The sequence below is a fragment of the Thunnus maccoyii genome, chromosome 8 (assembly GCF_910596095.1).
Source record: "Thunnus maccoyii chromosome 8, fThuMac1.1, whole genome shotgun sequence".
Taxonomy (NCBI): Eukaryota; Metazoa; Chordata; class Actinopteri; order Scombriformes; family Scombridae; genus Thunnus; species Thunnus maccoyii.
In genome coordinates, this window is record NC_056540.1 from 13,456,113 (window position 1) to 13,470,210 (window position 14,098).

At 38.8% G+C, this 14,098-nt stretch overlaps 1 protein-coding gene and 1 pseudogene across 1 annotated transcript; one reads left to right on the forward strand and one right to left on the reverse strand.

Annotated features, from left to right (window-relative positions):
* Nucleotides 1-126: 126 nt before the first annotated feature.
* Nucleotides 127-1,754, forward strand: zgc:174917 (uncharacterized protein LOC565650 homolog). The gene is made up of 6 exons (XM_042419760.1): nt 127-256; nt 429-672; nt 772-863; nt 1,022-1,161; nt 1,250-1,354; nt 1,456-1,754. Exons 1-6 carry the CDS (start codon nt 127-129, stop codon nt 1,540-1,542), a joined length of 798 nt encoding a protein of 265 aa, XP_042275694.1. The 3' UTR covers nt 1,543-1,754.
* Nucleotides 1,755-4,392: 2,638 nt separating this feature from the next.
* On the reverse strand, nt 4,393-8,905 carry LOC121902398 (annotated as a pseudogene).
* Nucleotides 8,906-14,098: the final 5,193 nt, after the last annotated feature.

Sequence of the window (14,098 nt, forward strand, 5' to 3'; positions counted from 1 at the left end):
AAAACACAATCTTGGACATTGAACACTTGCCATATTTAAACTTGATTTTCTCTCTCTGTTCTCGCTACCTTATATATTTTGGGAGCAGAAATCCGGAGGCTTCGGCACTGAAACAGTCTAATAGAGATGACTACATCCACGGCCAAACTGCAGGAGACCTACAACACGGAGGGCTTCCTCTCAGCACTGCCTGTGTTGAACGAGACAGAGCTGAGGGAGGCCAGGCGTGCCTTTTCTGAGCTGGAGGAGGAATTTGGTAAGTACCACAGGAAGATGTAGGGGTCTGAGGATGAGGAGGGAAAAGAAAGGAAAGGACATCAGAAAAAAAGGGGTGAAAATGAGTGAAAGTATGACCAGATATGATAAGGCTTTAGTATTGCATCAGTTGTCACTTAATGGAAACGTTATGTCCTTGTGTGTATCTCCAGGTAAAAAATACACCCAGTACAGCCTCCATAATGTTCACCTTCAGTATCCATGGGTGATGGGCTTGACCAAACACCCTCGTCTCTTGCAAGTGGTCACAGCCATCCTGGGCCCAGACGTCATCCTGCTGGATTCCCGCTTTATCTGTAAATACCCAATACTCGCATCATCCAACACCCAGGAGAATGAGGAGGAGGAAATCAAAGAGAATGGACTACCATACGTGGCCTGGCATCAGGATATGAGGTAGAAATACATTCTTAGGAAACAATCAAATGTTTGTTTTTTTTATTCAGCGAAGGTGTTTTGTTTTGTTTTGACTAACTGTAATCGTTGTGTTGACAGGTATTGGGGCATTGCTGGTGGCCCTGTTCTCTCTGTGTGGCTGGCTTTGGATGACTCACAGAAAGAGAACGGTGCCCTTCAGGTTATCCCAGGTACCTCAGCTCCTCTATATTTATGCTTTTCATGTAGGTTTATGCCTTAAGCCACTGTCCTGGTGAGACTGCAGCTAAATAAATGCATGAAAAGCTCTACTTGACTCCCACCCGAGACGTCAACAACTTGCTTTACAACAGTCTTTTTGCTCCTGTAGGTAGCCACTGCTCTGGCATGTTGCCCCATCGCCAGGCCACCCGCCCTGGAAACATGCTGACAGTCAACCAGGAGATCCCAGAGGAGCTGGTGCAGACTGAGGAGGCTGTGTTTTGCCCCCTCTTAGCTGGGCAGATGTCTGTAAGTTCTTTTTTTTGCTAAAGATGACAGGGTTGTTTGAGCTCAATATAAGGAGAATTAATTATGATTTTGAATCTTTTTTCCATAGATTCATGATGGACTCCTTGTCCACGCCAGTGATACCAACACATCCCAGAGGAGGCGCTGTGGGTTTGTGATCCGGTATGTTCCCACCTGCGCATACTCTATACAGGTGAGACAAGCATGAGTATAAATGACTTCTTATATTCTGTGCAGGTTATAACTTCACAGTCTTGAACTTGCACTGTGTATTTATCTTTTTGTTCATTTTAGGATCCGGACCGTCCCAGGAAGTTCCATGCTACAGTGTTGGTCAGTGGAATGGACCAGTTCAATCACTTCTCAAAGAAAAGCTCATGAAAACTTCCTGGATCCTTTCTGATTGCAAGAACAGTAACTTCAACACTTTACATGAATATTTAATACTTAGAGCAAATGTCAATTCTCTGATTCTGAATGCTTACATTTATTTAAAAATAACCTGTAGGTTTGTACGGTATAGTTTGTATTACATTGTATGGAATTTAAATGTCTCAATTGTGATCAAATTATTGGATACATTTTTATTTTGATGTTCATAATGTGAGGACATTGTGCAATATACATACTTTAACTGAAATGGACTTGTAAAATAGAGTTAGGGAGGTAACTGGTTACATTAGTCGCATTAGTTCATACTGTATGTATTCTATTGAATTCCAAATGTTGTATTCATAATTAACAAAAAATGACTTCATCATGTTTGTGGCTCTTCAAATAAAGTGTTGACCTGGCAATTCTTGGTAATTCATGTATTAACTATGTGTTATTTATACGTCAATCATCTTTGTGACCCCTCAAGTAAAGTCAACTCATCTATTTATTTGAACATCATATATTTGGAAAAATTACAAAAGCTAATTAAATCACAATTTTGGACCTTATATCGATGACCAATTATTTAGTTGGGCAAAGTATCATACAGTATTACTTTAAAGCTTTAAAGATAGCTCATTCATAATATTTACAAATTTGAATTGATAATTCAAAGCCAGCAAAGTAAAATTTTCATATATCATGTCACATTTGTAAGAAAGCAATAACATTTTTAGCAAAGACAGACAGAATACATATGCACTGCTGTGACTGGTCAGCATTTTAGCCTGCCCCTTTAACTGCAAACTATGAAGAAGACTCAAACATCATTAATAACTCAGAAATCATGACATATCATATTGAACCGCATTTGAATCACTACATTCATTCATTAATTCTTATGCATTCCTGAAAGTTCATGAGGTATTACATGAATGAATTCATGCTTTTTTATGCATGAAGTCATGCATGAATTAATTATAATTCATGTACCCTTACCATAAAGTGTTATATCTAACTTGACATCTAATAATACTAGAAGGAATTACACAAATTACAATAACTAGAAGAAGAAAATGTAACTCTAAAAAATGAGAAATAAACAATGCACAGACATTAGTCTGGCTAGAGCTCACTATTAACATTAAAGAGCAATATAACATTACTACATTATTTCATTTTAACAAAAAACATTTCTTGTAATAACAACATATCACTTTATCTTGTTATATTGCAGAGGGTTCTTGTTATTTTTATTAGTTATTATTTTATTAGTATGACTAGTTACTTTTCAGATGAAGATTTGACACAATGGATAATATAACAAGCTTTTAAAATACAACACATTGTTAAAGATGAAACCAGTGGTTTCCAACCTTTTTGGCTTTTGATGTCTTACAGAAAGCAGTGTGTAGTCAAGGTCACATTCCAGATGTCTATGCGTTGTTAATAACAGCTCCACCAAATGCTAGCTGTTAAAAGCAATATTTTTATTCTTTGGACAAGGAACAAAACACGGTACCAGGAGTAAACGTCCTTGTCAGTGCCTAGAATAAAGAACATAGACACACTGAAACCACCAGAAGGTTTGGAATTTGTCAGAAATGTGGGCTGCAACTGGTGGATGTTCAAGCAACAGTCTGTCTGTAGGCTACATGGTAGTCATAAGGCTGGATTCGGAAAAATCATGCTGCTGCTGACAGTGGCAGGTCCGCAGATGACTGAAGTGTTCAACACATTTGAGTTTGCTGAAAGGGATGACAAGGACAAAATTAAAGGCTTTTTATGTAGAATTGTGAAGCAACTTACATGTATTAATCATTTTTTATTGCCAATGAGTGAACGGGTAGTAATGTAACAAAAAAATGAGACCCTCTCCAACTTTCTCAGTTGTCTGTATCAGACTGATTTCTATGTGAAGGCCGGATTTCATTGCAGCTAATCACTCTATAAGGATTGAGGGTGGTGGATTTCCATAGATGTGGTGTAAACTGTTCAGGTGAGAAGAAGCCTGAATCAGGTTAAAGGCTATGTCTCCTCTTTATCTTTACTTATCTTGTGTACCTTAGATACACATTGATATAGATTTGTATTTTGAGGATTCATTGCATATCTTGAATGTAAGCACACACGTCTTTCTATTTTGATTTTTACCCGTTTTTTCTCTAGTTGGTGATTGTTTGTAGATGTGTGGAAATGTTTTTGTTGCAGGCCTTTCTTCATTATGAATGTCCTCTCAAAGGACTCTTTGTCTGTCAAGGTTATTTCCCTGAGAGATCAGAATGTCACTCAGGTGACTGGTGGATTTTATCCTTAAGAGGGTAATGTGCTGAAACTTTAGAACTAGAAATAAAAGACTGAATAAGAGAAAAGAGTGTACAGTTTTCCCATTTCCCTTTATTAAATTAACATATTAACAATCATTGGCACAGACATGCAGTATTAAGCACAGTATTTTATAAATGTTTTTTTTATAAAAATATAATGTTGATGTTTGACATTATTCAATAAAGAAATCATCTATGCTTTTCCCTTTGCAATTTAACAAGATTGCATTTCACACCTCAGTATTGATTCTAAATAATCATAGCATACAGAGAGAGTACAGAGAGTATATTAGATCAAGATGTACTGTCATATTGATGACTGACTGAGACAAGCATGTGTAAAAATATTGTCCAGATGTGTAATTGTAGTGTACATGGATCAAGGCAAATATTATACTGTATGTTAGACATGTGATATGTTTGTCATCTATGATCTTTCAATACTTTTTATTTTATATTAAGGATTTTTGATTTACATTTTCATTATATGTTTTGTTTTGTTGTTGTTATCCTGTATGTCTGTAAATGTTCACTGCAGCTGTGAGAGAAGGTGGGTGCAGTCCCCAAGTCTGTCCAGCTCCTCCAAAACTTCAATCAGCCTCTCAACCCTCTCTGACGGAAGCACAGCCCCTGCGTTGTTCCTGAACTTCTTCCTCAGACTCTCATTGGTCAGTGGGTTGCGCCAGTGACCGTAGAAGGTGTCACAGCGTCCCCTCAGGATGTCTCTCCCAACAAGTGTCACCTGGACTTCGGCATACATGTGGTTGAAATTAGCTGGGTTGTCATGGGGATGCTCCACGTGAACATGGCCCAGCAGAGCGAGCAGGTCAGGGCGCATCATAGCAGCGGGGGTGAAGGACTGCACAGTCACCTCACCATCCAGGAGAGCGCTGCAAGCATTGAACTGAAAAGAGTGACGTGCCTGGTGCTCAGATTCAGGGAAAGGCCTGTTGATGTATTTTGATTGGGGGACTCTGAGCAGGATCTCCTGAACTTCAGCTGGGGACACAGTGCCATGGTCACCCCCCACAAGAAGCTTATGGACCGAGGCTGCAGCATCTGCCACCCAGTGCATCCCCAGATGTGCGGGGAAGCGCTTGACACCCATGTCCTGTTCCTCTAGCAGGAACATATGGCCATTATCATCAGGTGACCCCAAAGGCTGCAGCACGTAGTCTTCATAAAAAGCATTGAAGCCGGCTACCCCTGGGACAGCATCAAGGACCAGTGGACTCGCCTCTAGGCCTCGAGAGGCCAGGAGAGCGGCCTCCAGCCCCAAATGTGAGGCATTGCCGATGTGGAGGGGTTTGGACTGAGTGGCAGCATTAGCCATTGGGGCTCCAGACAGAGAGGCAGCAATGGCCAAAGCATGACTGCTGCGGGAGTGATCCAAGGACAAGAGGTGAGCACAGGCTGCTGCACTTCCCATAGTCCCCACCACAGTGGGAGGGTGAAACCTGGTGATGATGAAGACAGATAGTCTTTGGTGAGGGTTGGGTTTACATTTCCATCATTATGGTTATAGCAGAGCTGCGTACAAACAACTTCTCTTTTACACATGCAGAGACAGCTTATTTCAGGTGTGTTAAAGGAAAAAGAATTTTAGTAATTGAAGTATTTGATAAACAAGCAAATAACGTGGTGGGTAATTTGACTTGGTGTAAACACTTGCCAAAAGGAGCCCTCTGTGATATTCTCCTCCACATGGCTAATTGTACGAACACTACCCACAGAGCCTCTGCCGTCCTGGAGATGAACATAATAACACGTCTTTCACAGCTCATTGACACCACTAAAAGACTGCATGTTACAATGTGCCAACCTCCTTGTAACCCCTCCAACAAATCCTCCAAATGAAACGACCAAATACGTCATTTGACCACGCACTCTAGAACGACTCACAGGAGCATTTTCTAATGTGGCGCCCCTATTATCAGTAATGGCCAGGACAACATGATTTGTCTCTGCTTTCCAAAGTTGTTACAAAACATTCTTAAAAATAATTACATTTTGTGATTTGATAACACTATGGTTACAATCTGGTTAGGTTCAAGCACAAAAACCACTTGGTTATGTTTCAGGAAAGATCATGGTTTGGGTTAAAATGATCACTTTGTTAAGGTTAGAGATTGTGGTGTATGTTACTAATTCCTTAAAGTTAGGCCACTGTTATTGTTATGGCTACAATAATAACCACAGGGTTATGGTTAGGGGACTGTAGTTATGTTTTTTAAGAAACCGTCCCAACTGGTGGTTGGAAATGTGACACTCTTAGAAAAGGCAAACAAGTGGTCTCCTGTGGCAAAGTCCACTGTTGATGCTTCCATCCACCCTGCCTCCTCTGAATGAGGATATTTGTAGACACATATACGTCATCTGAACTGCACCATTGCTCTGCGTCATAATTACTACGGCCACTATGGCATCTTTCACTCAAACCTAACTATATATCGTTTTTGGGCTACTCACTTTACAACCTACTATAATAAGAAATGTCACATACAGTAAGTATGCTCCAAGATTTTTTTTTAAGAAATCTGATTTTATTGTTTACCTTTTCTATTAAGTTATTTTTTAATCTATTTATTATTATTACTTTTGCGCTTTGTCCTGTTACAATGTTTACTATATCAACAAACTGAAAGTGAAGTCATGACCTTTATGTTATCTTTATTTCATTATGATGCCTATTGTTGTTTTCTGCTATTATATTATTGTCACACATATTGTAAGTGTTGCTTTAAATAAATAAAGTGATGGGAAAAAACAAAACAAAACATTACAAACCACTGTGTCATTCTTCTTGGGAGCTCAGTCTCATAATTGCCCTTTATGCAAAATATAGAAATAAGCAAACCTGCAAATTGCAAACCCTGCAATGTTGCTAATATACCTTAAAGTACCTGTTTCTGATTTGACTCATGTTCTGAGGTGCTCACCTCTTGGGGATGTTGTGGGCCTCATTAGAGAATCTCATCAGCCAGCCCTGGATCTCTATGCCGATGTTGAAAGCCAGCAGGAAGTCAAGGCCACTAGGTTTGCTATTAGCATTCATCATGTCACTGAGCGCTTACACAGCGGGAAGGACGGCTCCTGTGGGATGAGTGGCAGGGTGCCATGTATCATCAAAGTCCATGGAGTGAGTCTGTAGCAAAAAGACAACTTTTTAGCAATCTAAGAATGGTATAACTACCATAACACACATAATTATTTTTTAATTTTAAAAAGTGAGATGATTATCAAGTGATTTTGCATACAACTAGCAAGGGCATGAGGTTGCTGCACTCCATGAAATGAAACTGTAAACATTGCCTTTGCTTAAATAATGCACTTTATGTTACAGCTTAACAGGCTTTGGCTACTGAAGGAAAATGTGGGCTGCAGTGGCTTCTTTAGAAACAGGGGCGAAGGAATGTTTGCAGAAATTTCTGCAGCAGGGTCATGTGAAGTTAATTCAGGATTCTCATCAGCACCTCTAGTAGCTGGCTGTCCAGACTGTACCATAGTTGAGTGCAAAATAACTGTAGTGTGGTTGTGGTACTGGGTTTGGTGCATCTGAAACCGTCCGGTCTACTGGGGACAAAGGTGACACATCTGTTCCACCTGTTTATACTCACCGCCACTCAGTTGACGAAAGCTGCAAGTGTCAGGGAGAGCCTGGTGCATTATCAGACACTGGGTTACAGAGAGAAAAAAAATGTGTCCAAGTCATATAACTAAATTCAGTATATTAATAATCAATATTTATTCATCATTTTATCTGTCAACATATGACTACTATTTGTATAAGATCAGGCATTTGCTTTCATATATGCCATTGTTGTATCAGAAAAGACCTTTATAAAAAAGTTATTTTCGTCTGTTTTTCTTTCACTCTGACTCACCTGACAGTGCTGCAGAGCCAGTTCAAACACATCAGTAGTGCTGCCAATCAGACCAACTCCAATGCTGTCTAGCACCATCCTTTTACTACGGTGGAGGACTACAGAGGACAAGTGCTCGGAATTCACTTCACTGATAAACTTCCCAAAGCTGGCTGTGACTGTGGCATCAGGGGCTGGGTGCTTCAAGACTGCAGGGGGAAAGGACAGCAATGTGTTGCAAAATGCATTGAGGAGAAAGAAGACTTGAGGGCAGGAGGAAGTAGAGGAGAAACAGTTTGTATATTTGTCTGAAATGTGATGTGATAGAACTAGTGAATCAACATTTGCTTGGTAGGTATAGAGTTTGAGAATGTATGTCTCCATTATTCTCACAGTCTGTGTGACAGTGTTTTAATATTCTTTGGATAACAGGATAGAATAGAGTTCAATGTACCATAAGTTTGACAAAATAAGCAATCGAAGTTGCTACAATGGAGTTGGAAGAAAAAAAATGTTGGTAAGTGAAGATTAAGTAAAGATGAATTACTACCACTACTACTACTACTTTACATAACTGTCATTTCAAGGGAATCAATGACCTGTCACCCTCAAGTGCCAAAAGTTAATTTACCTTTCAGTGCAGAGTTATGCAGTCCTCTGACAGCTGACATTGGACCAATGATTTTCTGTGGAACACAGGTATAAAGGGTTGAATACACCTAAGCTATGAGCATTACCTCAGATCAGTTATTTGCTGTGGACATGCAGTGATTTTATGGCTTTCTTTGCCAGATACAGATTAAGTTAAATCAGCCTTTTATTGCACATCAGCATCACTATAATAATATTGCTTTGCCGTGTGCCTCCTTTGAAAGGTCTGTTGCTGGTGAGGTGGTGCTGCACTGTACAACACCTGTTAAGGTGTAATCTGCTCAACTCTTAACAAGAACTTTGTTAAATTCCTTCCCTAATGTGTACTCACAAAAAAATCCTACACAGTACACACAATTTAATTATATCAGAATTTTGTATTAAATCTTCCACAAGATTGAATTAAGCCAAACTTTTTTAATATGACAAAAAAATCTTCCTCACACATCTTTGTTCATCTAACTAAAATAAATAAATAAATATTCTGAGTCTTTACCTGTATCTTGGACAACATGGCTTCAATAAGGTATTTTTATCACACTGTTTATCTTCTCTTTATACAGTTCTTTTCTTTTCTAGCTTTCAGGACAGGATGACTATCTTATATAGCCCAGGACTTGCTGTAGAATCAATTGGGGATCCTAATAAAAATGAACATAAACTCATGTCATATGGTTTAATACTATGCTTCTTTGGAAAATATTTTGCAGCAATAGATCAATGAAGTATTGCATTATATTGTTCTACCTTTTAAAGATATACAGATTTTATTAATTCATAGATATGTTGTCAGTGTCATTACATTTTTTGGTTTGACATTGTTACATCTTTTACCAGTTGTTTCAGCAAAACTACAATTTGACAACATAGAGACTATGACTATATCAGATGGTTTTCCCGCCAGTTTCTATGGTGAGCCAGGAGTTTTAGGCATGTTATCCAATGGGATCAGTGCATTCCTCGTACTTCCACAGAACTTCAGTACAGCACACACTGGCATCGCACCACAAGGGGTGGAGAACATACTTGCAGGTAAAACCTGTAGTAATTGTTCTAGAAAAATTGAATCAATAATATAAAATTGGCTTATACTAATTTACAACACCTTTTACAGGTGTTCATCTCATCCTGATTGGTGGTATATGCCAACTGGTGGCGGGCCTGCTTTCCTTCCAAAAATACGATCATCTGAGTGGCACTGCCTTCATTAGCTATGCTGCTCTTTGGGGCAGTTATGGTGCCCCTCGGATTTACTTTGGTGCAGTAGCTGAAACTCCCACAACAGAAACTAACGTATCAAGCAACATGCTGCTGAATGACACCACAGAGGCCCCAGTTTGCTATTTATGTCTGTCCAATGAACAGTCAGCTGTTGCTGGTCTCGTCCCCTATATCCTTCTGTCCTTTCTCTTCGCCTTTTGCTCTGCCACAGTCAACTACATCATGCCTTTCGTTTTTGGGGCAATCACAGCCACTTTAGTTTTTGAAGCAGTGGTTCTGGTGGCAGGTTCTTGGGCTCTGGTGGTCTCTGGGATTCTCGAGTTGCTCATTCTGATCTTTGCCATCTATGGTTCAGCTGCACTGACTGATTGACCCTTGGGTCTCTGGAGCATCTCTGGAGCTATCATCCAGGTCTATGTCAGCCGGCTACAAGTCACAGGAGCAGGCCGATTCGGATCAGTCATGTCATCCATCTATGTGGCAGTATGGGCTACCTGGACCAAACCCACTGCAGTTTGTTGACTTCACTGTGCCTGCGTGACAGAAAACAATGTAAGTACAATTCCTGAAGTACACTATTGCATAAATACACACAGGTAAGACTTAATACTAGTACTTCCATTAATTAAACTGATCATATAATGTAGTATAAAAAATTGGGGTCACACAATCACCACTGCTGAAGATATTATTTTTTATTGATGATTACTCTGATCGCCCACCTGGCCAGTTTTTACATTTACTTTACCACAACTGCTCAGGATCAAAAACAGATTTTGGACCTCAACATTAATATGTTAAGATTCATTTTACTCTCCAATGAGTTTTAAAGGCTCACAAAGCTGCTGGCATCACTGTGGACTCATGTTTCAAAGCAACTGTTATCCACAGTTTAATTTTAGTAGAGAGAGTGTCAATGACTTAAAAAAGCAGGCACAATGAAAGAGCCACCAGGACTTCTTCTCTCCCCTCCCCCAAAATGATTCTCTTGCTTTTCAGTTCTCTTTTGTGGTTTGTGTGTTTTGTCTTTTAATATTTGTGACATTTCTGAATTGGGAGCTCATTTCTCTAATCTCTAATTCTTCTAATGAATGAATGAATGTCATGTCTCGAATCACAGGATTTGTAAATTAAACCATAAACATAGTTATGTATGAAAAATGATTAATTGTCCTCAAACATCAACTTTATTGGTGGACATTAACAAAGGCATATGTCACAATAAGGAAATGCCCAAGTTTGGTTCATCAGTGGAGTAGACTTTCCGTGATGTATGTCAAAGACACTCTCAAAAATTTTCATTTTCTTTGTTTAAACAATAACATCTTGTGATGAAAAACGAACAATTCTGAGAAACAGAAGCTTTTCTTAGAAAATGACTCATGACCAGGAAATGGATAGAGGGTGTACACTATGCAGGACTCTGACACCAGAGACTGAGGTTTGCTTCCTGAGTCCCACATGTGTTTAGGTTTAGGAAATAAAAGTACTTTGATCAAGGTTAGTGAAAAAACGTTTCGTTTAAATGTCAATGAACATGTTATGCTTCAAGTCATTGCAGTTTTTTCTGTATTAAAACAAGACCATGATTACTTTTTGAGCAAAACATATTTGTTGTTGCAATTAAGTAATATATGAATGTAATTTAGACCAGGTTGAGACAAGGTTGCATAATTACGAGAAAACTATAAGCAATTAAGAGATTCTGATCTCCTCGTTACCTTATTGGCCCAAATAATAGATGATATTTTCTTCTGGAAATTATGTTTGAAAGAGTGGGGCTCGTCTTACATTTAAGGACTAGCAATTTACATGTTGACAACATCTGACCGAATCTGTCAATCTGCCAATCACCACTGTTTCAGATAATGACAAGCTCAAAAAGACAAAGACTATCTGAAAAGTGCTATTTAGCACCTCCAAACATTTTGAAGCCAGACTCTGAACAGAGCGGCTAGTGCTGCAAACCTCAACTCCACTGCCATGTACCTTTAGGTCCTCTACAATATCAACCTCACCTGAACATAGTTTAGAAAAAGAAATCAACAGTCTTGAAATAGAAATTAGACTCCTGCCTGTAAATTAAGAGAATCTCCAGTCGCTCTAATCTCTGCTTTGTGGCCATTATAAAATAGGCTGTTATAAAGTCTTCACTGACATAATTACCCCTTAGCCCAAATCTACATATTTACGATATCAATAGATCACCTCTATTATTAAAATTCCCAATTACAGGAGTTTTCACAGGATACAGTGGTATGTTGAGGCACAGGCAACGTTTTTCGTTTGTTTGTTTGTTTGTTTTGATGAATGGAGTATTATATTTATATATGGCCCTGAAGTCACAGGGAGGAGGTCAGTGTGGATAGAGAGAGTACAGGATGCAAGACTCTGACACCAGAGACCAGGGTTTGCATCCTGAGTCCCACATGTTTTTAGGTTTCGGCAACAAAAGTATTTTAAGATTAGTGAAAAAACGTTTCATTTAAATGTCAATGAACATGTTTTCACAGGATACAGTGTTATGTTGAGTGTCAGCATTGGACATAAATAACTTATCAAGAAATCTGAGAAACTGAACTGAATCTACTACAATCTCACAGTGTTTTTACAGAGATGTAGAAAATGAAGCTTTTTATAAAATTCCTGTAAAAATATTAAAATAGCTAAACAACAATAGCTAAATAAACCACACAGTACCTGAGTGACTGAGATGTAAAGTTTAATGAAGCGCAGTGCATGTTCATTCAGGAAGACGATTAATATTTAAATTTAGTCATCACTCCAGGGCTGCAGTTATTAGTTATAATTTAACTAATGAACACCTTAGCTGAAGCACATTTAAATTACCATAATTGTTTTGTATCTTTGCTGTCATTGCAGTCTCTTCCACTTTGCTGCCCCACCCACCACTCTCTCATTGATATACCACCCAGATTACCTCCCATTTAACTTGTAATAAAATTCAGTCAAACTTAAGCTCTTTGTGAAAAAATGCTGCCCCCTCCCTCATTTGAATGAGGCCAGTCCAGCAGCGCACTGGCAAAAAAAAAAGAAGCAGTAATGCACCAGAAATGTGTACATGGGCAACCGGAACGTCTTGCACAACAATGCTGCATTGCAGCAAGAGCTGAACCAGGGTCAAATATTTTATCTGACAACCCTTCATTTTTTTCTGGAGTCCTTGTACCTTGTCACTCATGCTGCACCACAGGACTGGCGTCACTCAAATTAATGAGGAGGCTGCATTCTTTCACACAGTCAGTTTAAATATGGCCTGTTAAAACAATGCCAGGAGCTGTGTTGGTTTCATTAAATGAGAGGGTTGACTTTCTTCTTGCAGTGCTTTTGTCTGTCTGAACATGACTTAGTAGGTGTTCAGACTGTAAGCAGCCCTATAGTAAAATGATGCAAGGCGTTGCGTTGCTGACAATGGCTATAGAGAACAAGACACTTACCTTTTCACTTGATTATACAACCCCACAAAGTGTTTATCATCATCATAGCATATATCCACTGTAATTAACAACTTCAACCACTTTGAGGCCGGGCTCCTCGCAGAACAGTGAGGACTTCAAATCTAAACTAAACTACCCTTATCTTTAGGCCTATTACAGTATCCACCTCACCTAAACATACTTAGAGAATGAAATGAACAGCTTTGAGGTAGATGATCTGAGATTAGATTACTGATCTTAAATTCAGAGAATCTTTACAGTTGCACCAAGTCCTGCCTTTGTCCAACAGGATGTTATAAAATCTGATGCAATTAAAAACCTTAGCCTTGAATGTACAATCCCTAGTGCTGTAAGCTATGGCAACAACACCCCTGCCTTTTTGATGTGTCTTCTAGGGACTAATGGCATGAAATAGAATAGAGTCATAATTGTATTCCTTTTTAACTAAATGTTTTGGTAATAACATGTCTGTGTATTTATATTCAGTAATAATGCAGTCAATGTCTGTAAATACTCGTGTCTCTCACTGATAAGTCATTATGTCTACATTTATAAAAGTTAATAAATTATTAATAAAGGGTTTTTACAGTAACCCATCAAGTCTGCAGTTGTAAATGGATTTTGGTCCACATGCCCTGCAGGCCTTTTCCACAAGTGGTGGAATATTCCATTTGATGAATTGAGGAGTTGGCTAAAAAGTGTCACACTGGAGGAGGATTTTCCCCAAACTGGCAGCCCAAATGTTACATTATTATACAGCTGCTCTGCTATCGTTGTACTTTTTTTAAAAGTATGCTTTTGCGTTATATATTCATCTCCTTTTGTTCCTGTTTTTTGCTGCTGTTTTAAGTAACAGTTCCATTAGACAAAGGAAGCAAATACTTAAGGTGTCACATGACATTAACTTTCGATATTAGTGTGTCCATGGGTACCTAATATTTTAATCCAAGGGAATATAATTATCAGGTTACTTCATGTTGCCTAGTAAGTAATTAAGTAAATCATATTTTCTTGCCAGGAAACAGATCCCACAGGTAAAAGA